General features: G+C 41.9%; 1 protein-coding gene across 1 annotated transcript in view; it reads right to left on the bottom strand.

Annotated features, from left to right (window-relative positions):
- Nucleotides 1–25,438, bottom strand: part of UST (uronyl 2-sulfotransferase) — a 316,689-nt gene that overhangs the window by 47,811 nt on the left and 243,440 nt on the right. Inside the window, exons 6-7 of the mRNA XM_025384091.1 lie at nucleotides 10,726–10,823; nucleotides 8,507–8,664 (exon numbers count right to left, since the gene is read on the bottom strand). Coding sequence (XP_025239876.1) covers nucleotides 8,507–8,664; nucleotides 10,726–10,823 — 256 coding nt within the window. The remainder of the gene's footprint in view (nucleotides 1–8,506; nucleotides 8,665–10,725; nucleotides 10,824–25,438) is intronic.

The following is a 25,438-nucleotide window of genomic DNA, read 5'->3' on the forward strand; positions in this document are numbered from 1 at the left end:
CTTAAATTTTAGTTTTTTTTTTTTTTTTTTTTTTTTTTTTTTTTTTTTTTTTTGGAGACAGAGTCTCGCTTAGTCACCCAGGCTGGAGTGCAGTGGCACGATCTCGGCTCACTGCAAGCTCCGCCTCCCGGGTTCACGCCATTCTCCTGCCTCAGCCTCCCAAGTAGCTGGGACTACAGGCGCCCGCCGCCTCGCCTGGCTAATTTTTTGCATTTTTAGTAGAGACAGGGTTTCACCGTGTTAGCTAGGATGGTCTCGATCTCCTGACCTCGTGATCCGCCCGCCTCGGCCTCCCAAAGTGCTGGGATTACAGGCGTGAGCCACCGCGCCCGGCCTAAAATGATAGTTTTTAAAATTAAAGCCAGAGTTAGTGGTGTATCTATGTAATATATAGTATATTATAATATATAATGTCTACAATATAATGCATATATTATATATATGATGTACAATATGTACATTATATATTACATATAATTTATATATAATTTAGATATACATGTATATATTTTTAACTCACATAAACTTATTTCATTGCAAACTCCACCCTCTTCCCCTAGTTGCCACTGACTTTCATAAAGTGCAGTTTGAACTACTGCAATCAATTGGACTTGGAGTCCTTTACCTATCCAAAAATCTCATTTTTAGGCTTCAGATTGGACATAATTGTACATCTGTGTTCAAGTATTATGTAAACTCCGGTTTGCAGAGCAAAGTCAATTATTAGGGAACATAGTGCACTTTCTTGAGAAAATGGAGAGACATCGCCACCTGCTGGACAAAGGTTATTAATTCATTAATTTAGTGTTCGGAGGTACGTAATTCTGCACATGCAAAACAGTTTTTCAAGAGCTGAATATTAGGAATCTTACTTAAAAAACTCTATTATCATTCTATATCTATTAAATAACATGGCCTATAACAGTCAGTAAAATTCAATATTCAGCATAAGTTAAGGGTAATTGGCCCCAATAACGTCTCAATAGTGGGTTTCATTTAGTGAAAAGTCTTAGCTTCCTGATATTTCTGGTAAGAGTTCAGGCACAAAAACAGATGACTTTTTTTAAAAAAACCTCATTAACTTGGATTATGTGTGTCTTTCAGCCCCTTAACATGTCACTGTAGTAATATTTCCACTTAACTTATTCCCTGCGATTGTTTCTGCAACAGGCTATTGACTAGAATATAATTGTTCCTCTCTGCCCAAGTCAGTAATACAGAAATATTATTTCTTAAAGGCACGAGATTTCCTTGTAATATATCAGCTGTAACTGGTGAAACAGGTCAAGGATAATCATTTCCTTCATTCATTCCTTCCAATTTTTTCCTCTTTCTTTCATTTAGAAGTTACAAAGAGAGCCTCAAGTCCAGTTTCTCTCAGGGACAACGCTGTCTCTCCTGTGATGGGCTTGGTGGGCAGGCTAATTACTGAACACTCATCATATAGTAAGGCTGGGCTAAGGGCTTTACATGGATTGATCAGGCAAGACTCACAAGAACCTCTGAAGTAGATAAGATTATTTATGCATCTTATCCAGATGGGGAAACTGAGGCTTAAGGGGCTACACCTTGCCTCTGGTTATGCAGTTAATAAGTGGAGGAGGGGGTCAAGCATGCGGGTGGTCTATCGCAGAGCCTGTGCTCTAATCATTATGACATACTGGGCCAGGCACGGTGGATCATGCCAGTAATCCCAGCACTTTGGGAGGCCAAGGCAGGTGGCTCACCTGAGATCAGGAGTTCGAGACTAGCCTGGTCAACATGGTGAAACTCTGTCTCTACCAGAAATACAAAAATTAGCTGAGCATGGTGGTGGGCACCTGTAATCCCAGCTACTTGGGAGGCTGAGGCAGGAGAATGGCCTGAACCCAGGAGGCAGAGGTTGCAGTGAGCCGAGATCGTGCCACTGCACTCCAGCCTGGACGACAAAAGTGAAACTCTGTGTCAAAAAAACAAAACAAACAAACAAACAAACAAAAACAAAAAAAAAATGGGGTCGGGGGGATAGCTCAGTGGTAGAGCATTTGAGTGCATTATGACATACTGTCTTCTCCACAGAGGGGTGTGTGTGTGTGTGTGTGTGTGTGTGTGTATGTGGTATGAAGAGAGAGGGATGGAAATCGTGACCAGAGAGTTTACGAGGGGACCCCTGTTTTGATCACTTGAGCATCAGCAGCTCCAGGAAAGAACACATTCTGAAGGAGAAACTCTCCAAACAGGATTTCTTCCTGTCCTAGAGGACACCAAGAGGTGGAGACCATCCCCACAACTAAACTTGAGGATTACTAAGGCAACGGGGACTGCCTAGGAATATTTTTGAGGGGGTAAAAGCACCCCATAATTGTGCTAAGTAACAAAAGACAGAACAAGCAGCCTTAAAACATTCTACATGATACACTGGTATTAGAATAATAAGATCTTAAAGACCATCCACTTGAAAACTGTATTTGCTCGGGGTCATATAGGCAGAATCACGGCAGAAAAAGAACTAGAAGTTCCTCCTAACTCCCAACTCAATGTCCTTTCCTTAAAGAATAACTGTTCTTTATTATAAATAGGCCAAGCTTTTATTTAGTATTGAACTCAGGCTGATATTTTTATCGATGGATAAAAATTTGAATTATTTCTGTAGCATACGATTTAAAAGTTTTCTTCTACATATTTGTTATCATTTTCTAGCAAATATCCTCAAAATTGAAAACTGCAACATCAATGAAATCAGTGAGCCCACTACTATCCTTCTAATGGGAGGTCTAATTTATCATTCATGCATAGTAAAAAAAAAAAAAAAAAAAAGCATAATATTTAAATGTGTACTCTGTGATTGTTTATAAAACTATTTAAGTATAAATATTTCAAACAAAGCACTCAGCTTATAAGTGAACTTAAATCCTCAAAGTTAGGATTTAAGTCACTCATTTGGAATTTGTTACATATTTTTCCTTTGTAATAGTTGGCGACCATATTCCCAAGGCAGCCCACAAAAGTCTAGTAAATTCCCTACTGTGGCTCCAGTGTTTACATTTGTAATGGAAATGTGTTGAAAATGAATACGAATGTAGTGCTAGTCATGGAAAGTATTTAAAACACAAGGTAAAAGGATTGGACACATGAGTTTTCAAGTCACTAGGAAGGGAGAAGGTAATGGGTTAATATTAGGTCATAGAGTTCTATGTCTGGATGCTAGGTGGCGCTATTGAACCAGAACAGCTTGGTTATTTGCCAAGTCAAAGGTTTATAGAGGGATGCTCATATGACTGTTCCTATTACACATATTCACATGTTTCTTGTCTTTCATGTGCTTATTTATTTTGGCCCTTACCAACACTGAGATTTTAGCTCCTAAAAATTATGACTAGAAAAATATTGATGGCTCACAGCATGTCTTTAAGAGTTGAGGAGAAAAAGTATTCAGAAATACATTAATATTCATTGCTCAGAAATATGTGAGTCTTGCCCCTTACTAACACATTTTTGTGGATGACTATGGATCATTCTCTCAATTTCTCTGGGCTTGTTTCAGTTTCTCATTTTTATTTTTATTTTATTTTATTTTTGAAACAAGGTCTTGCCCTGTCACCCAGGCTAGAGTGCAATGGGTACGATCATCATAGCTCACTGCAGCCTCGACCTCCCCAAGGCTCAGGTGATCCTCCCACTTCAGCCTGCCCAGTAGCTGGGACCACAGACACACGCCACCATGCCTGGTTTGTGTGTGTGTGTTTTTATAGATGGAGTCTCACACTGTCACCTAGGCTGGAGTGCAGTGGTGCGATCTCCGCACCTGCCACCATGCCTGGCTGATTTTTTGTATTTTTAGTAGAGATGGGGTTTCACTATGTTGGCCAGGCTGGTCTTGAACTCCTGACCTTGTGATCCACCCACCTTGGCCTCCCAAAGTGCTGGGATTACAGGTGTGAGCCACCACACCTGGCCTTTTTTTTTTTTTTTTTTTGTATTTTTAGTAGAGACGAGCTTTTGCTATGTTGCCCAGGCTAGTCTCAAACTCCTAGCCTCAAGTGATCTGTCTACCTTGGCCTCCCAGAATGGTAGGATTACAGGTGCAAGCCACTATGTCTGGCCTCAGTTTTTCATTTTTAAAAGGTGATAAGTAATGAACAAACATAATAGAGATTAGTCAATAAAAAATAATTATGTATAAGAATACATATGTGATCATATATAATAATTATGTTTATGTTCAACCATTGAGGTTGCTCCTAGCCAGTAAAGTCTGCTGGGGCCTTGGTGCTCCCTAATTCAAACTCATGGTCAGGATTTGAGCAGTGTTTTCTGAATGCCCACTCCACGGTACTTGTCCCAATATCAGCAGCTGTGCACCGGCTGGAAGAAATACCAAGCATATTATATTCTCTTGGTTATCTATCTTGCTAAAACTCTAATTTTTATTTCATCTCAAGTACTTACTATCCTAAGCTTCTGAGATACTCTATTCTGTCTCTATAAAATGCAAATATTAATATAAAATCACTTTAAAAAAGTGCTAAAGGCTAAGTTTCTCAAATATTTTTGGTAGGAGACAAATTTACTTGATGTCAGCATATATTTATATAAGAAATGAACAGGAGAAAAGACAGTTAAGCTGTTATTGAGAAAGGTTATTAACCTGTCTAAATGGTGAGTATTGGGACAAGTAGTATTGATTTGAAAGAATCAATGAATATCATTTCAATCTAAAATAAGTGACAACCCATATGACTAACAGACATTACGATTTTTACTAGCTCTCCAAATAATCATTAGCTATTAGTGTTTTTTCTTCTGTAATGAGACTGGTATACATAGTTTTAGTATTGCTAGAGAGGAATTACTAAAAATCAGTAAACTCCTATTTTTTTTTTTTTTCGATAACAGGACAGACACCAAAGAAAAATGGCCAGTGGTGTTTTTGCATCTTAATTCAGCTCTTCAGATGGTTAGTTAATCTACAATGACTTAAGGGTCACTAGATCCCTTAAATCAGTATCTTAGATTTTAGTTTTTCTTCTCTCTGTTCTCTAATCTACTCGGTTATCAAATTCTTCAATAAAGGGCAAGAGTAATGATTTTAGCATGCCCTAAGACATGAATTTAGATTAAAAATACAGAGATGAGATGGTGAAGTAACTAGAAACTTGCAGCTGTTCTTTCTTTAACCTATTTGACACCAACTCAGTTGAGGTGATGAGAAAACAGTATGGGTGCTAAGTCTTCCCTGAGGCTAAAATATATTGAGAAGCTGGCCGGAGTTGTGTGTTGATCTCTTGTCCTCTGCCTCAGGGGACATGGAAACTTGTTGGGATAGAGGAACTGTGGACTAGCTTGGTCTTCAGTGTTACCGTGGAAACATATCACAAGAAGATGCCCAAGAGAACACAAAACACAGTAGAAGTTACTGAAGCAACAACTCAAAGGTTCATTTTATTGGGCATGTAATGTGTGGCAGCTGAGAGAGTTACAGTGGGGTGATATTTAAAGTATTTGACAACCAGTTCCACTCAAGAACTGAACCAACAACAGTTGCTGAGTGTGACACTGGCCCGGGGTCCTGAAGATCCCTCCTGTGCCATGAATTAGTCCTTTCGTTATGTCGCTGCTGGGAAAGGTGGGAGTAACAAGGACGGGCAGCCAGGCTGGCAGGTGCACCCTGAAGGCCGTATAGGAGCGTTTCACTGTTTTAACCGCTAGTCCAGCTGGACCGCATGGACTGGCCAAGTGGCCTGGCTTATGGAAACCTTTCATCCCACTACACAGGAATACCAGATGTCCTTTCTTCTCTTTGAGATATTTACTGTGCCAAACTCTGAGGGAAAAATAATCTTAATTTATAGGTGGAAAGATCATGGCTGAAGGTAAAAGAGTTAATAGAAACTTGGTTTTCAGAAATCTTTTCTCCTTGAATTAATGAACTTTCAGATCATGGAACGAAGGCCCACAATTTCTGAGAAGACACATATTTAAATGGAGAAAATAGGAAGTCAATATGATATACACCGACAAAAGCCACTACGTGGGTCCTCTGGGCTAAGCTTTTTATAGGTGGTTTATCTGTATTCAAAAGCATGAATATAAAAATATCCTTATCTAGGTTCTCAGGTCCACAACCCCTGTGCTGGGTTTTGCATCCTGTGAATGGTGTGTGTTCCAGACCTCAGAATGGATGGTGATGTAACTGGAAGAGGACTCTCATGTTGGCTCCTCCTCCCAAATGCTGGGACAAGATAGTGCCCATTAAAATAAACAACAATAATAAAAAAAAATAAAAACACATACCTTTATTTCACACACTGGCTCTTAGGGTCAGAAATTCAGGGGCAGCTTAGTTGGGTGGTCCTGGCTTGAGATCTCTCATGAGGCAGCCATTAACATGTTGGTTGGGGCTGCAGTTATCTGAAGGCTTGACTGGGGCCATTGTGTCTGCTCCCAAGATGGCTCACACACGTGGCTCTTGGTCTGAGGTCTCAGTTCCTCACTATGTGAACCTCTCTTCATCCATAGCAGCTGACCTCTCTCAGAGCAAATGACTGAGCAGACACTAACAAAGTTGGAAGCCATAATATCTTTTATGGAGAGCGTTCATCTTATGTGTCACCAGGATTAGTTAGCCCTGTATCTCAGGCTGTGTATTAGACACACACACACCACACACCACACATACATACACCCCATAGAACACGATAAAGCTGAAAGAAGAAAATGATTAACATAAACCTTTCTTCTTCAAAGGAGTCTAATTTAGGATAAGACCTCTCCTTGCACAAAGAACGGAGTTTATGTTGTCTTCTAGAAAGAAAAATCAGTCACATCAAACTCTTTACATTAAAATTATATAAACTCTTTAAATGGCTTGTTGTTAAAAAGGCATAGGAAATCCTACTTTCATAATCCCACTATTTATGGTTTATTATGCTTCTAGCTATTCAACCCACATCTCCTGCTAAGTAGACACATCTGCAGGGCACACCTGGAGCTTTTGGTCATGTTCCTACATACAGGTAAATGGGATTTGAACTCTAATGAGAGCTGGGAGGCTAAGGCAGCCTCCACCAACTATTCACCTTCCTTCAGCAAGTCCCTGATGGTGGTAGGGCCACCTTGACCTTGTGCAACAGGATCCAGGGCTCTCTGGGCAAACACCAGTTTCCCTGGGCCTTGGGACCTGCCAGTGATGCAGGTGGGGTTCGGGAACCCTGTGGAATATGAGGCAGCATACTGCATTTGGGGAGCTTTTCACCTGCTTGTTTCCTTCCTTCCTTCCTTCCTTCCTTCCTTCCTTCCTTCCTTCCTTCCTTCCTTCCTTCCTTCCTTCCTTCCTTCCCTCCCTCCCTCCCTCCCTCCCTCCCTCCGTCCCTCCCTTTCTTTCTCTCTCTTTCTCTTTCTTTCTCTCTCTCTCTTTTCTTTCTCTCTTTTCTTTCTCTCTTTCTTTCCTTCTCTCTCCTTCCTTCTCTCTCCTTCTTTCCTTCCTTCCTTCTTTCCTTCCTCCCTCCCTCCCTCCCTCCCTCTCTCTCTCTTTCTTCTTTCTTTTTTTTGACAAAGTTTAGCTCTTGTCGCCCAGGCTGGAGCTCAATGGCACGATCTTGGCTCACTGCAAACTCCACCTCCCAGGTTCAAGTGATTCTCCTGCCTCAGCCTCCTGAGTAGCTGGAATTACAGGCACCCGCCACCACACCTGGCTAATTGTTATATTTTTAGTAGAGACAGGGTTTCTCCATGTTGGCCAGGCTGGTCTCGAATTCCTGACGTCAGGTGATCACCTATCTCAGCCTCCCAAAGTGCTGGGATTACAGGCATGAGCCACCCCACTGGGCCTATCTGCTGCTTATCTCTACAGGGCAGAATGTCTTCTTCCATCTCAGGACAACAAAACAGAACAATTAACAGATCACTGAATGTGTATTCAAGGCTTGTTGTCACAGCCTTTGCCACATTCTATTTCTTGCTGCTATTTGGGGACCACTTGGTTTGTTAGGATAAAATCATAACTGTATTTTCAATTTGCTGCTCTATCTATCCCACTGTCAGGATTTGATACACTGGAGTGCTTTTAGCAAATGGAAGTTGGCCAGAGAGAATTCATCACAAGGATGGCTCTTTCGTACTCATGCATGTTTCCATCAATGGAGTCCAGGTGTGCACACACGGATTCATTTGTACCCACCCCAACAACATGCTCAAGACAAGGCTGATAGAAAATGCTGCCAATTTCCGTTTCCAGCAACATGCTCAAGACAAGGCTGATGGAGAATGTTGCCAATTTCAGTTTCCACAGGGAGAAATGGAGCCATTAAGCCTTTGGAACATGGTGATTTTATGTCTGAACATGAAGCTCAAGATTTTGGCATCTGCATCTCCTGGTTCTAACTTTCCTTTGCAAGCCCAGAGAACTAACTGCCCTTTGTCATCAGAAGAGATCGTTTTACCCCTTTATTTCTTGAGGCCTTTTCAAGGTGAGTATCCCTGGACACAGACCTGTCATGGAGAAGAGCTTGCTTACAAATGAAGGTACCTGGGTCTTTGTAGATACTGAGCACGCCCTTGAAGTAATGAGGTAAAAATCTTTCCAGTAACAGCAGCACATCTTCCAACTCTTCAAGAATCCCCACGAGCAGGAAGTTTTCATTCACGTTCAGCTTTGCTCTCTCAAGGGCCCATTCACCAGGCTCCCTTTATGGATATAAAAATTTATTGAAAATCAGAGATTCATATTTGAAATTCAGCAACAAGATGCTGAAAGTTTACTCCCTCTACCTCCCACCTTCACTTGCATAAGTCCAACTCCTGTTTCCCTCAAGGACCAGCCCAGATGTAGCCCCATCCAGAGCATTCTCAGTCCTTCCAGCTGGTGTCCTGCCCTGCTCACCGTTCCTTCTCTGTCACTTTCATCCGTGCTTCACGCCAAGCCCAGGGCCTTGAATTCAGAGGCCCTGCTTAAGTAGTGTGGACTAATGAAAGCAGGCACAGGCAGTCAGATCCTAACAATTACTAATCAAGGGGTGAGTGCAACGGCTTTTATAGGAGGACCAAAGTGAACCAATTAAATGAATTTAGAAGTTTTGAAATACAAAACTGACTGACATAGTATTTATGTAGAATTCAAAAGAGGTGTCAGGTCATGTCTGTTAATCATCTTATTCTTTGGAAGAGTTAAAGATAAATCTTTGGATTTTTGTTTTGTTTTATTTTGTTTGTTTAGATTGCAGAAGGAAAACAGCCTGATCTGATTTGTAGACCAGCTCTCTGAACTGACAGGCGAGTGAGAAAAGCCCAGGAGTGGGGCTCCAGGCCTGGCTGTCATTTATCATTTGGGGGAATTGGGCAAGCCAGGGTTCTCTTTTGAAAAATGATAATAATAACCCTAACCTAGTTCAAAGCATTGTTGTAAAGACTGTGCAAGGTGATATGATAAAAGAGTTATAAAAATCATTGTGTGTGTGTCAAGGTATGGTGTTATGAGTCACCTCTCCAAGATTAGAAAATTGAAAAATCTGAAAAATACTACACGATTTAAAAAATACTTTAGGGAGTTCAAATCATGTTGCCTGTTATAAAGATATTCACTGTGATCAGCAAGTGAGTCATCCAGCCCCAGATCTTCCCAATACCTGAAGTACTAAATGTTAACCAGGAGGTATTTGTTATTGAGGCAAGGGTCGGGGCAGGGGAGAGGCCACCTGGACTCAGGGGGCTTATGGTGAAGTCAAAAACTAACACTCCTGGTTCTGTAATTTGGACCATAAGCAAGCTCTTTTGTTATGGCAAATGAAACAAGACAGGAATAACAACAATATGCCTAATAACAAAGCAGAAATCATAGCATAAGCAAAAAAGTACAACGAATGCGTTGCCAATGTAGAAGTAGCAGTTCTTATCTGGCCTTTTCAGAAACACAAGGACCTTCTAGTTAATGTTTCCTTTGGGGAATAATGTCACTTCTGGTAGCACATTGATTTTCTACCAAGCAAAGATAATGCTTCACTGTTGCTGCCATTTCTTCTCCAGGCTACCACATTTGTCTAGCACAGTAGATTTCAACTACAGCTACACCAGAAGCATCTGGGGAGGCAGCTACACATGAGACTATGATTGGGTGGGGGTTCTTAACAAGTATGCAGGGGTGCTGATGCAGGACCTGGGCAGATCACACCCTGGGGGTCCTGACTATCTGAGTAAGTCACTTTCTAAAGAAGGTCTTGCCTTCAAGTAAGGTTGACAGGTGATCACTATAAAACACTTTCTCCTCTGCCTACTAAGTGTATCCACCATGGGATTGTGGGTGTGGGCTTCCAGTGTCTCAGACCCAATGACACATGCCACGAGGGCAGTTGTTGGTTAAGTCAGTCACTGTAGAGGAGCAGGCTGGGTGTTTGTTCCTGGTCTTCACGATCACATTTTATGTGACATTTTGTCATTTTATCCAAAGAGAAAGACAAACAACATGGGTTGAGTAGTGACAAGTATGTTTTAGGTATAAACAAGGGTTTGGTTCCAGTTACAAAGCTTTATATGGTGGTCTTCTGAGGCCTCTGCAGATGTTGATTTTTAAATTTCATTATTTATAGGACATTTGGAGTCTCACACATTATCTTGAAAGATTAACAGTAAACAGGAACTGAATTCCAGAAGGTTGAGAGACTAGGGATACCAAAGATTCCCACCAAGTGCCAGGCTGGTGGGGTTCTTTCCCTTGTGCCCACGTGCATGCCACGAGCCTGCTGTAGCCCTTACCTGCATCTGGGATGCTGTCCACAAAAGTACGGAATGATGTAAAATAACCTGGGGTTGGAACACTCGGGATAGTTTTCAAGAATACACTCATTGATATCCTAGAAGAGAAAACACAGCAGTCAGATGTCTTGTAGTCTCTGCAAGGCTCTATCAAATGCCGCACAGTTTAAGTAAAATTCGTGATTGAATTACACGGGCACACCTTGAGAAGATGAAGAGAATTCATAGATTTCAGGAGAAAACTTCTTTTTTGCCTCCCAGCATCCTGCTCCACTGGCCAGGCACACACAGGGCTGGGCCATTTTAGAGAGTGTATGCTTTGTTGAGTAAACTGCATCTCTGCATTTCCTGGTGGCTCCAAGTCTTAAGCTTGGTCACAGGCCTTGGGAGAGCATTTGTACCCACTGTGCTTTGTGGTGGCCCCAGCAGTTGCTAGCCAATTTGTAGGTATACAGTTGGCAATTAATAAATGTTTGTTGCATGAATTTAGTGTTTCTCTGTGTATCCATGCATCCAACAATTAAGTACCTACAACAGTCTCATAAGGGATTGTAAATTTTCGAGGGGCTGTAAAATCACTTCTAACGTTATATTAACTTAAAAAGTAGCAGGTCGTTTATATGCAAACACCTTCTCACTTTCAAAAGCAACAGTTGTGATTTCCAGGTTTTCCATTTCTCTTATATGAAGTTGGACATGGTCTTTCTGAGGGCATTACAAGAGCTTGAAATGGCTTGGTGGGGGTAAGGAGAAGGGCTCAAAACCAACTTTTATCAAGGTAGATTACATCAGACATTCTAAATAAGGCATGCTTGGTTCTCAGGTATTTCTAAGGAGAAAAGATAACTCATTCTACAAATAAACCAAACAGCTGTAGGATGTTTTTCCAGAGACAATATTGGCAAAGCAGATTAAGAGTGGACACAATTCCCAAACATGGTTGATGAAATTTATGAGTCGGTAGAAGCTACTGTATCTGATATACCGGTGTAGGTGTAGGTGTGTAGGTGTGGGTGTTTAGCTAGTAACAGTTTTTTAGTTCAAGTTGGGAATGAGAGAAATATAATTTACACTTTTTCTTAAAAACAATAATCCCCTCATACTTCTTCAGTTTACATACCAATTAAGTAAATTACACAATTACAATAACAAATTCAATGGAAATAAACAGAATCTGCAAAAAACACAATTGAGAGTACTCAAGCACTTGAGTTTACCATGAGAAGTGGAGGTGCAGGTTCCAGAGAGGAACAGATGAGAAGCGAATGGGGGAGCGCATCAGTCTGTCCAGCCACGTGGTGAAGGTGATTAAGAGCATCTCATTGTGTATGAAAACTCATTAAAATGCGAGACACTAGACCTGAAATACCTTTCTAAGAAGAGTTTGACACTGAAAGATGTATGTGTATGTGTATATATACATATACATATATTCATAGCTGCTATGAATTTATTAATTACAACAAAGTATGGCAGAACTTACGTGTTCATGGATGGGGGATTGGTTTTAAGAGAAATTATGGTACATTCACACACTGAAATACCAGACACCTGAAAAGAATGAGGAGGATCTGTGTGTGCTATCCTGAAAAGTCCTGGATAAATTTTCAAGTGAATAAAAGTAGACTACAGGATAATACGAACATGTAGGACAATATAAAAATCAACATGTTTACATAAACACAAAAGGATCTGGAAGGAGACACAGCACACAATTGAAAGCAGTTATTTCTGGTGGTTGGCATAAAGGAAGATGAGAATACCATCAATTTTTCCTTTATTCCTTTTTTGAAGTGTTAGCTTTTATTACAATGAATGCCTCTTACATTTATCGTGAGAAAACTATACAGAGATTTACACACTGTAAAACAAACCAAAGCTTGTGTGGGCGGGTGCCTGAGCATTGCCTTGAGGATGCTCTGAGCCCCCTGCCCTCCTCACATTTGAGGGTGTCCTCTGGTAGTTGGCCTCCCCCTGGAGCCTGAGCCTTTAGTCCGAGGGACCCAGTAACCCTGGTGGCCTCTCTCTGCAGCAGTGGCAACAGGGAGGGGGCCAGGAGCTGGGTGAGAAGCAGAGCCTAGGGTGATTCTGACCAGAGCAGAGTTCATCTGCTGAGGTTGAGATTTCACAAAGAAGGACAGAGTAAAGCGATGGGGGACATCCAAAGAACTGTCACATATGCAGTCAGCCCCCAGAGTCCTGCAGTAACAGGAGGAGCAGGGCACCAGAGACTGCCAGAGCCTCCTACAGAGGCTCTCATGGCACCTGCTGCTTCTCCAGAGCTGCCCTTGAGCTAGTACTTGTGCGCTTATTTGTTTAGGTGTAGGTCCCTCAACACAGACTGTTCACTGCATCTCCAGTGCTCAGCACCCTGCCTGGACAAAGCAGGAGTGCAATAGATACTGAATGAGTGAGTGAATAAATGGCAGAAGGAGAGAGACAAGACACACAGCTCCAGAGCAAGAAAGGAAGCAGACACCTCTTCCATTTGCGGAGCCTGCCAGGGTTTTGTCCTCAGCAACCCCAGGCTCGCAGGAGTAGACAGAGGGCATCAGCTGGTTGGTGAGGGGAAGGCGGAGGAGGCACCGGGACCTAAGAAGGCCACTTCCCTATTGGAATCCACAAATAACCTCACAAGGTCAATTTATGGGAAGACATAAATTCCTAGTTTTAAAACTGCAGCTAACAATTCTTTTCTTAGACCAAGGCACATGCTGGGGGATTTCAAAGAGTTCCATTTGAGCCCATTAGGTTGATGAATGGCGTTCATCACAACCCATCTATGGCGATGCTATAGGAGGATATAAATAAAGATGACTGGAGCGGAAGATCCAGAGGAAGCAGAAATGAGCTGAGAAGCCCCAGGCATCGAGCTGCCAACTGCTTGGCCACAACCACAGTAAGTAGGGATGCTGCTGTTTGGCAGCTTGAGGACCAGGGACTTGCAGGAAACTGCTCCTGGCACCTCCTACTCAGTCCACTCTTAGCAGAACCAAGACCTTTAGTGAGCAACATTTGAGCCTCCTGGGAAACGAAATGAGACCAATGAGCTGCACTTCCACTGGGCTGTTCTGACGGATGCCTTTCAGTCTTCTGGGACCATTTGGTTGCCCTGGTGTTCATGATTTATCTTTGGTCCAAGATTTACTATCCTGCATTGTTTTATAATCACCTTTTAATACCAAAGTTCTCTCAGCACATACATTTTCTAAATGATTATGCAACTTTATTTTTTCCTTCCATGTAGTGCTTCTAGGGTAAGATTGTTTTTTAAAAAAAAAAAGAAAAAAATATTTAATATGGATTTCAAACTTTTCTCTAAGATTGTCACCGCACTGATGACTTTGGCCAAGCCAGCTTGCTTGCCAGTACTTGATCTGTGACTTGCTCCTCTGGTTCCTGAGTCTTGGCACACACCATGGGCACCCCTGTAGTGCCCTTCCCTGCCAAGCCTAGCCCTTTGGGTCTTAACGTAAGACCCCACGCTACTCAAGATTTTGCATTATTAGGGAAATGAGATCGTCTCTCTGAGTAAGCATTCCAGATAACTATGAGAATCTTTTTCATTGCCAACACTGTACAAAAATTAATCCATTTGTGTTGCAATGTATTCTAAACTGTACTATTTTAAAAATCATATGCTTTCCTCCCTCTAGATTTTTTTTTTGGTTCGTCTTCTTCCATTCTGATCTTACAGCAAAATCATCTTTTATCCACTTGCTCCTGTAATGTTTCCACCAGATGGATGGTGATGGGTGACCCTCATCTTCTGAGTCCAAAGGGCTGGCTGGTCTCAGAGCAAACCCCAGTCATTGCCTCCAGTTCCAGGGAGTCCTTCCTGAGGCCTCTCTCACCCTCACTCCCACAGCCCCTCTTCACCCCCACAGGATGATGACAGTAGCTTCCCAGCCAGCAGCTCTTCCTTCCACCTCTCCTCTCTGAGTGCAGCCTCCAGAGTTGCCCCAGTCTGCACGTCCTTGCTCTCCTTGGAGGACTCTTATTGACAATGGAACAGGGATAAAAATCAGGGCACCTGATACACACTGTGAGTTCCCTGGCCAGACTCCCAGGGCATTCGAAATGCAGGGCCAGGAATGTGCATTTGAAAGAACCTCTGGCGACTCTGAGAGGATGGTCACTCTTCATGAGCTGTCTATGTATTAGGTCATTCATTCCATGCCTTTGCTCTTCCTCTCCCTTGCCACCTCCCTCCTCACCTAGTCTCAATAGCAGGCTCAGGGTTCTGGCGGGGAGAGTTAACATACTCCAGTCCAGCTGGGCTAGTGCTCACTTGGGTCCAGGAAAAGGGGACAGATGTGACCATGGGCTTCCTTCCATGCTGGCCATTCACTGCCAGCCACATCTGGCAGATAGGGTCCCTGGGACAGGGCTCAGGTGCCACATCGCATACGCTCTTCTTCACTGTTGGCTGGAACCCAAATGTCTCCAGGAGTGGGGTCTGTCTGGGACCTCATCCATCAGCTGGGACCTGGCACTCTAACCTAGTTCTAGTCCTCAGGCTAGATCTGCTCCCAACATTCCCTGCCAGTGGCCAGGATTCTTTTAGAAGTGGACAGACTTCCTCATGGTGCCCATGAAAGGAGCTCCAAGCTGGCCCGAGTGCTCCTGGCATCCTGAAATAACCTTCCCACCCACCTTGCAGGGGCTCCTCTGTGCATCAACACTTGCTTCACCCACATGAGGGCTCGCTCTAGAGATCAGACACTGAGCTGGAGGCCTGGACACCTCCTACTCTCTCCCTGTCAGCGAATTTTCACAGCCCTGACTCCTTCTCCTCACTCTGCACTGCCAGGCCCACAGGCCTCTCGTCTGCTTCTGCCCGAGACATAAAACTGCTCATTTATTTCTCTGTAGCTCAAGAACCAGACAACTGCTTCCTTTCTTGGATTTCTAGTTTTAATTTTAGAAAAGGTGGAAGGAAGAAAATCCCAGGTGGAGTTAATTTTATCACAAAAGGTGAACTTAGAGACGATTCATATTTTACTTATCCTTATATAAGACAGCACCTTCTCTGAAAGCCACTGAACTGAAAAAAGACTTACTGGTGTTTTTACACAGCTCCATGCTTGAAACGTGGATCCGTTTTGTTCATATGGCCCATGACTTTCAAAGACAGGATTTCTGGCTGCTTTCAATAGCAGAATCCTTAAGAGGCCATACGCAAAGTTCCTTGAAAAGGAGATTTGGGTGCTGGTCTCAGCTCCATGATTAATTAGCTGGGTGTCCTCAGCTAAATCATGCCATCTCTGAGCCTCAGTTTCTTGAGCTACATAATCTCAGTCGATGAAACTGCAGATGAATGTACCTGGTACCAACCGTTTTTGTTTGTTTGTTTGTTTGTTTGAGACAGAGTTTTCACTCTTGTTGCCCAGGTTGGAGTGCAATGGCGCGATTTTGGCTCACTGCAACCTCTGCCTCCTGGGTTCAAGCGATTTTTCTGCCTCAGCCTCCTGAGTACCTGGGATTACAGGCAGCCGCCACCATGCCCAGCTAATTTTTTGTATTTTTAGTAGAGACAAACTTGAACTCCTGATCTCAGGTGATCCACCTGCCTTAACCTCCCAAAGTGCTGGGATTACAGGCATGAGCACTGCGCCTGACAATAACCAACTTTTAAGAATAGTTTTATAATCTCAAGATCTAGAAAAAGTGCTAATTTCTCAGATTCCAAAACTTATGAGTTAATACAAGGCTTTTACTCTGCATTTATCATTTAAACTTTTCACATTTCATGAACGGCAGAGAGAGAAAACCACAAAGGCTGGTATCAGACAAACCTCAGTTCAAACCTTGGCTGTACCTCTTTTGAGTTGTGGAGTCTTTGGCAAACGTTCACTTTTCAAAAGCTCAACTTCTTCATCTGTAAAATGAGGACAATAATACTTGCCTCATAGACACTTTACTAAGATTAGAAATCATTTATATCCGTTATTTTACCTGCCACTCACCTGTTAAGATTATGCCATCTTTATTATACCTTCAGCATTTCAATTCCTTTTTCCTTAATCTTATATTCAAAAACACCATTCTTGGTGATTCTGATAGTTTTTTTTAAAATAGTGACTCTGGCTAACTCACAGTGGAAACAGAGGGGAAGAAAAATATGGAAACATGTAATATGCTATCTATGTTAAATCAAAACAACAACACAATTTGATGGAAACACAAACGGTATTATGCAAAACACACCACCGTGGAACTCTGGACTTCTTATAGCTCATATTACTCTGCACATGACACAATGTAATACGATGACATACAAAGCTCTTTTCCAATGCGGATTTAAAATTGATTTTGGAGCCAGTCTTCACACGCTAAAAATATGGATATTATGGAAAAGGATGGTTTCTTATGCTGGCTGTGTTAGAAGTGGGACGGAGAAAAATGGCTGAGTGTCATTCACCACTGAGGTAGTACCCAAATCCTTGACCCATATGTGGCCCATGGTAATCAGAGTACAAGTTTAATGGGCTAAATGGAATGGACGTAGTCTAAGCTAACTTTTATTGCCTCACACACTCTTCCTTGTAAGCCTTTTTCAACCTTGTAAAAATTTTGAGCCAGAACCAGAGGAGTCAAACAAGACTTTTTAGTGAGGCTTAACGGATTTGAAAGTGGCAGACGGCAGATGACCATCATTCTCCCGTTCCATGCTCATGTCTAGCGTGAATCACTGATGACACACTGTAGTTGAGATGGGAAGTGTCCTTCAGAATTCTTCTCAATACAGCCATCCAGGAAGCACCAGCATCAGCCAGAGAAGCATGTTGCTCTCCCTGTTGTAAGTACAGCTTGCAATGTTGGATGTTTAATATCTGTGGCATCTACCGTAGTGGCTTTGTGGTCCTTTACACCACTTCTGAGTTTATGGCTATGTGTCTGATGGCAGGATGGCAGATAAAGAATTTCTGGGTAAGTGGGACATCATGCTACATTTACTTTAATTATTTCATTTTTTTTTTCATATGAGTTAAGTAAATCCTTAATAAACAAATTGGCTTTAAAATTATTGGGAAAATAAACATGGAAATGCCTTTTTGCTTGTTTGTTTTTTGAGACGAAGTCTCACTCTGTCACCCAGGCCAGAGTGCAGAGGCACGATCTCAGCTTGCTGTAACCTCTGCCTCCCAGGTTCAAGCAATTCTCCTGCCTCAGCCTCCTAAGTAGCTGGAACTACAGGCGTGTGCCACCCACACCCAGCTAATGTTTGTATTTTTAGTAGAGACAGCGTTTTGCCATGTTAGCCAGGCTGGTCTCCAACCCCTGACCTCAGGGGATCCACCCTCCTTGGCCTCCCCCAAAAATAGAAATGTCTTTGGAATTGTCAGTATACATCCTTTGCGGGGGTATCTATCTCCTCAAACATTTATTCTTTGTGTTACAAACAATCCAATTATATACTTTTAATTATTTTAAAACAGACAAATTATTTTGACTATAGTCACACTGTTGTGCTAGCAAATACTAGGTCTTACTAATTCTGTCCAACTATGTTTTTGTACCCCTTAACCCTCCCCACTTCTCCCCCACCACCAACCGCATTACCCTTTCCAGTCTCTGGTAACCAGTCTTCTACTGTCTATCTCCATGAGTTCAATTATCTTAATTTTTAGCTCCCACAAATAAATGAGAACATGCAAAATTTGTCTTTCTGTACCTAACTTATTTCATTTAACATAATGACCTCCAGTTCCATCCGACATGACCTCCATGTCGTTGCAAATGACAGGATCTCATTCATTTTTATGGCGGCATATCTACATTTATTTTAGCGAATATCCTTACTCACTGGGGGCACTAGTCCAATGAAGCTCTTAAATTCTGAAACTGAAACACTTATGGACACAAGAGACCAAACATTTTTTTGAAATCATTCATTTGGATTCCAAGAGTGTGAGTTTCCAATTTCTACTGCATTGAACTAAAGACAAAGAAATAGTCACAGTTTTTATTTTTTATTTTTATTTTTTGGTTGAGACAGAGTCTTGCTCTGTCTCCCAGGCTGCAGTGCAGTGGCGCAATCTCGGCTCACTGCAACCTGCACCTCCCAGGTTAAGCGATTCTCCTGCCTCAGCCTCCTAAGTAGTTGGGATTACAGGCACGTGCCACCATGCCCAGCTAATTTTTGTATTTTTAGTAGAGACAGGTTTTCAACATGTTGGTCAGGCTGGTCTTGAACTCCTGACCTCGTGATCTGCCCGCCTCAGCCTCCCAAAGTGCTGGGACTACAGGTGTGAGCCACTGCACCTGGCCAAAATAGTCAGTTTTATGCTGAAATGTTCCATTATAAGATGAAGACCAATCTAGTATCCAGCTCAGTTTTCATTAGGTTTTTGGTAGGCTCTTTTCAATGAACTACAGCAAAGTTTACAAGCATTTGAGATGCCTGTGGGTAGGACCCGGTGGAAGCTGCAGTGCCTCTCCCCCAGAAATAGCCCTGCACTTCTTCTGGTTAACACAGTGTCACTAAAACAAGAAACCACAGTCTTGGAGGTTCAAGGGGTTTTGATGCTTTTCAGAGATATGGAGCCCACAACTACGATGGTTTCATAGAGTCTGGAAAACACGTGGTGCCTAACCAGATAAAAATAACACCTCCCGATGGAATCAAACTGGCTAATAGACACACTGGTGGCTTCTATTTCTATAACAAACTATTTATCACACTTCTATCTAAAAGATCAAAAATACAACCAATTCAGTCATAGAGATTAGGGTAATTGTAGTACATGTCATTGGAAATAATTGCAGTCATTTAAAATGTTTACAAAGAATATACAGGAAAAATGCTTATCTGAGAAAGTCAGGATAAAATTAATACATAATATGACTACAACCCCATTTTTTTTAAACCTATATTTTAAAGCTAGATGGGAATAAAGTAAATTTAAAAAAAATTTAAATGCGTCTGAGATGGCAGAATTAAGGATTTTCCCCTTTTTCTTTTTTGGTCTTAAAATCTTATTTGATGTATATGTGCTATTGAAAAAAATTAAAAAATGTTTGTCAAAGTAATATGTACATGTCAAAAAAAAAAAAGGTTATAATGAAAGCAACTATCTCTTGTTCTACACTGCTCTGCCTCTCAGTTGTGTCCCTCAGAGGTTAAGAATCCTATTTAACTGGATTCTATGTCTGACTATTGCTTGTTTTACTCTCTTGTTTTTCTGCAGTAATTCCTCAAGTAACTTTTTGCTTTGCTGTTTCTAGCTTACAAGGAATTTGTTGCTAATAATGTTCTCAATAACTTGCAGGTGATGTGTGTGTGTGTGTGTGTGTTTTAACATCAGAGAAGATTGTGTTCTCTTTAATATTTCTCTCTCTAATCCTATTTTCTGAAATCTCACTATGGTAGACCTAGTATTGTGCTGAACACTTAGCAGGCCCTTTTAATCTGGGGCTTAAGATATTGGTTTTTTTTGGTGTGTGTATGTGTTTAAATAATTTTTCTCTCCTTCGTTTTCTGCATTCTTTAATTCTAGTTTTCTAATTGGTTTTTGAAGCTTGAATGATCTTTTATAATTGTTACTCTTTCATCTTTTCTTACTCTGTCTTTTTGCTTTTCTTCTAAGAGATTTTTTGATCTTCTATGTCCTTCCTCTGAATTTTTGATCATGACAATCATATTCTAATGTCTAAACATTCTTTCTTGATGCATGCTGATTTCCTTCTTATAACATCCTGCTCTATCTATGGATGTAACATTTTCTCTAATGCCTCTGAGGAAACTAAGTAAAGCTCCCTCTTGAAGCTTTATTCTTTTTCCTGAAATTTGTCTCCCTTAGGATTATTGTTTCCATTTGCTTATTTTAGCTCCCGTCTTTTAAGGTGCAGTCCTTCTTCAAATAGCTATGGATGTTTTCTTGTCCATTCGTATTTAATGATGAGTCAGGAAAAACTGATGGAGAACTGTGCTGACATTGGCAGAGTTTATCAAACAGTGGGCTGCACCACCCTGCTGGTGATTATTTAATGGCCAGGTTGGGAGGTCTTTTCTCTGGAGACATTCTAATACCTTGAGAATGAATCAGTTTTTCACCCAGTAGACAGCTGCTGGGTGCTGGGCTTTCCTAGGTAGGGTAGGGATGAAATAAAGGGCTCCTCTTCCATATAGATATCTCCAGTCCATCCTTCTGCTGTCAGTCTCTTGCTTTATCCATCATCCCAGGCATTTCCAAATAAGCCTGGAGTCTTATTCAGCTGCATTTTCTCCTCCAAATGCACTCTAGACTGTGGCTTCCCGGCGGCCCAACTTTATCAGTTACCAACATTGTATGCCTTCTCCCAGATTTAAGGGTTTCAACCTTGTTTTTCTCCTCACTGTTGTGTATCTGACCCCTTAAAATGTCCTTATTATCATCTTAAGGGGTACTGGGCGAGAACTAAGTGCTGCCCACTTGCCTTCTTACACTGAAAATTGTTCAGCAAGGGCAAGTTCCACCCACCTCAAGCACATACACCATGAATCATGTACAGATGGAGAAACTGAAATAAAATCAATGCAAAGGAAAACTTAATGGCAAAATCTAAGACCTTAGAAATACTGATTGCAAATCCCTATAACTTCAAAATGGAATCTTATCTTTTGACTCAAACATTAATGCAACATTTTAACATGTTAAAATGTCTATAAATATTAAAAATGCCTTATTTTTTGCAACATAATTCCTGCCTCTGTGGGAGATTTCAATTTTTCTCCCTCAAGGCTATGGCAAATCGGCAGAAAAATCTCTCACTAAATAAGTTAGTTCATGGACTGCACAGCAAGGCACCATAACCAGCAATCACCAGTTGGTGACCTACCAGCTGTTAAGTAAGGTCATTTCCTTACCCTAACCTTACTGCAGCAACTGTTTATCTCTTAAAGAAGCCAGGAGGCAAATTTAAATAGAAATTTGTGAGTATGAGCAACATGGGAAGAAACAGACAAAATAAATAGATCTGGGCTCTCACTGCACCTTAGAAAGAAAAATGAAATATAAAAATGTAAGACAGCAAGAGGAAGCAACTGGCCTCTTGGATTTTCAGGCTCCTCTGCTCCTTAGGGGTGGGACAGATTGGCGTCTCTTTCTTACAGCCAAAAACAAAAAACCTTGTCTTAAATGTTTGCCTGGAGGCCGGGCATGGTGGTTCACGCCTGTAATCCCAGCACTTTGGGAGGCTGAGGTGGGCAGATATTCTCAGGCCAGGAGTTCGAGACCAGCCTGGTCAACATGGTGAAACCCCGTCTCTACTAAAAATACCAAAAAAATTGGTCAGGTGTGGTGGCACGCACCTGTAATCCCAGCTACTCAGGAAGCTGAGGCAGGAGAATCGCTTGAACCTGGTAGGCGGAGGTTGCAGTGAGCCAAGATCACACCACTGCACTCCAGCCTGGGCAACACAGTGAATCTCCATCGCAAAAAAAAAAAAAAAAAAAAAAAAAAGGTTTGCCTGGAATGACATCTTGATCACTTTTTGGAATGCATGAAGTTAGCCATGATTTTGTGATAGAAGTCCAGTTAAGAGAAGTCATTCATTCATTCTCTCTACTGGAACCTGAAGTTCTTAAAATCATTCAGAAAAACCTGTAAACTACAGACAGAAGATAATAAATGAGCATAACCTGCTAAGACAGATAAGATGTTGACTCTGTGGTTATGGAAAGGGAAAAATGCAAAGTGGAAAACCAGTTCAATATTTATGGCATAGAAATCAAAACCACAATGATATACCATCTCACACCAGTCAGAATGGCGATTATTAAAAAGTCAAAAAACAACAGTTGCTGGTGAGGCTGTGGAGAAATAGAAATACTTTTACACTGTTGTTGGGAATGTAAATTAGTTCAACCATTGTGGAAGACAGTGTGGCGATTCCTCAAAGATCTAGAACCAGAAATACCATTTGACCCAGCAATCCCATTACTGGGTATATACTCAAAGGAAGATAAATCATTCTACTATAAACATATATGCATGCAAATGTTCACTGCAGCATTATTCATAATAGCAAATACATAGAATCAGCCCAAATGCCCATCAATGATAGACTGGATAAAGAAAATACGGTATATATACGCCATGGAACACTATACAGCCATAAAAAAGGAACAAGATCATGTCCTTTGCAGGGACATGGATAAAGCTGGAAGCCACTATCCTAACAGCAAACTAACAAACTAACATAGGAACAGAAAACCAAATACTCCATGTTCTCACTTATAAGTGGGAGCTGAACAATGAGAACACATGGACATAGGCAGGGGAACAACACATACTGGGGAGTGTCAGTGGGGTTGGGGAGGGAGAGCATTAAGATAAATAGCTAATGCATGTTGGGCTTAATACCTAGGTGATGGGTTGATGGGTGCAGCAAACCACCATGGCACACATTTACCTACGTAACAAAAGTGCATGTCCTGCACATGTATTCTGGAACTTACAATTTATAACATATTATGGCATAGTTTGAGTGTAAGAAATGCCCACTGTGAGTGGACTGCAGGTAGTAGTCCTGTCCAGTTGTTTTCAGTTGGTTACAAGGATCTCTTTGGCCACAGTGGGAACCCTCCTTGAGGCAACCCTCTTCAGCCACCCTCAGGTCTGCACTGCTCCCTCTTCCAATCTGACGCTGTCCTGGGTGTGATTGTGTTAGCATGACCCTTGTCATTACCGCCTTTCCCCAGTCTCTTCAGGGCCTTTCATCCCTCAGTCACTTGGGGCTCTCTGTGGCGTCTCTGATTCCCATCCATCAAACATGGCTCTCAACTAGGTGTCTGGTGGAAATGATTTCATAAATTAATGCTCACTGAAGAATAAATAAATAAGTTATCAAGCTCAATGTGCTTCCAAGAAATACTTGCATTTTAGTGGAAATCAGTCCTTTAATCCAAAGAAATGAGGTCTAATGGTGGTGGAGAGAGGGAGGAAGAGAAGAAGGAAGGGGCTAACCGTTATTGAGTATCAATCGTTTTATTCAGTAAAAGTTTGTGAAGGAATGAAAAGTACACTGGAGACTTTACTAATTCTATCTCATTAAATGAGCAAAGTTCGGGCCCACTGTCAATTTGGTGAGAGGCAGAGAGACACTGCTCAGGTTGTGTGCCCTTTGTCTTCTCAGAAGGCTCCCAGAGGTCACCTTGAACTTCCTGTCAGATCCTGAATTCTTCTCCAGCTTCTGGAGTCTTCTTTCCTCTACAGCCAGGGCTGCTCAACCCTCTCCAATCCCATGGCTAATCCTGGACCCAGAAAAGAGGGATGTAAGGAGCTCCAGTAAAAGGAAATGTCAACGTACACAGAGGGTCTGTTGGGGAGGTGCTGGATGGGTAGGGCTCCAAGACCTCCTGCCCTACCCAAGCCAGACGAGCTCTGCTTTGCCTGGGTTTACATATTGGGTTCTCTGTAAGGCTTCATTTGATATAAAGGTTCTAGACCTGAGAATCATTGCTTTAGGCCAGCATGCTGAGGCTCAAGACATCTGATCACCAGCCTGGGCAACAAAAGGTTGTCTCTACAAAAAAGTTTTAAAAAAAATCAGCTGGAGGTATAGTGGTTCATGCCTGTAGTCCCAGCTACTCAGGAGGTTGACATGGGAGGATCACTTGACCCTGGAGGTCGAGGCTGCAGTGAGCTGTGATTGCACCACTGCACTCCGGCCTGGGCAACAGAGTGACACCCTGTCTCTCTCACACACACAAAAGGCACGTGATCAGCTAGCATGACCCTATTCCTGTGCCCTAGTTCTGCCCATTGTACTTCTTCCTTGTTTCTGAGTTTTGGGCCCACCTGGTTCTCCATTTCTTAACTGAAGCTATGTTTTGCTGCCTGTATCTGAGCCTCTGTCTTCGTAGCTTGCTCAGTACTCCTGGTTCAGAACACAGAGTGGCAGTGGTCTGATCTGCTTTCACTAGGTACTTCCTCCAACGGAATAGTCTTGCTGGTGAATATCCAGCCAGTCACCAGGCCCGGTTGTTAGCATGAGCTTTTATGTTACCTACTTCTGGATTTGGGGCCTTTTCCTGGGGCACCATGGGCCCTTCATCATGTCATAGATGCTTCAACTTGCCCACTGTCACTCTGTGTTCTGCCTGCCTCAGTGTGGACATCCGGCTCTTACACTGCTCCCCACTTCACTATATAAGCAGGGCCAGGAAGTCTGATCTCAAGGACTGGGTCATGACTGCTGGCTCCCAAGATTAAAGAGCACCTTGTGGAAAAAACAAGAATGTGAGAAAACCTTTCTCCTCTTCCTCTCCCTTCTGTAGTCCAGCTGTTGACAATTCTATTCCTCTGCCCACTTTACCTTCAAAGAAAAGAGGGAGCTACCACATCCACGTTAACAAGGGGAAGAGTAGATTTTTTGTATGTATGATAGCATTAAATACTATGTCCTATTAAATACTATATTCAATACTGTAATATACTATATTATATGTAATACTATATTAAATACTATATTCAATAGCATTAAATACTATGATCTATTTTCTAAGTGCCAAAAATATTTTTTAAAAAACATAGCCTCATTTATCAGAAAGAAATGTAAGTTGCTGTAATTCGGTCTACAGTGTCATTATCAGGCATTTCCTGCAGAGCGTGTCAATTCCTTGATGATTTTAGTTGTCATTATCTATTCGGAATGAATAGAGGCCCTGTGAGTCTACTAAACGCTGGGGACACCAGCCTGGCCTTCAGGAAGGCACACAGGTGGG

The sequence above is a fragment of the Theropithecus gelada genome, chromosome 4 (assembly GCF_003255815.1).
Source record: "Theropithecus gelada isolate Dixy chromosome 4, Tgel_1.0, whole genome shotgun sequence".
In the NCBI taxonomy this organism is placed as follows: Eukaryota; Metazoa; Chordata; class Mammalia; order Primates; family Cercopithecidae; genus Theropithecus; species Theropithecus gelada.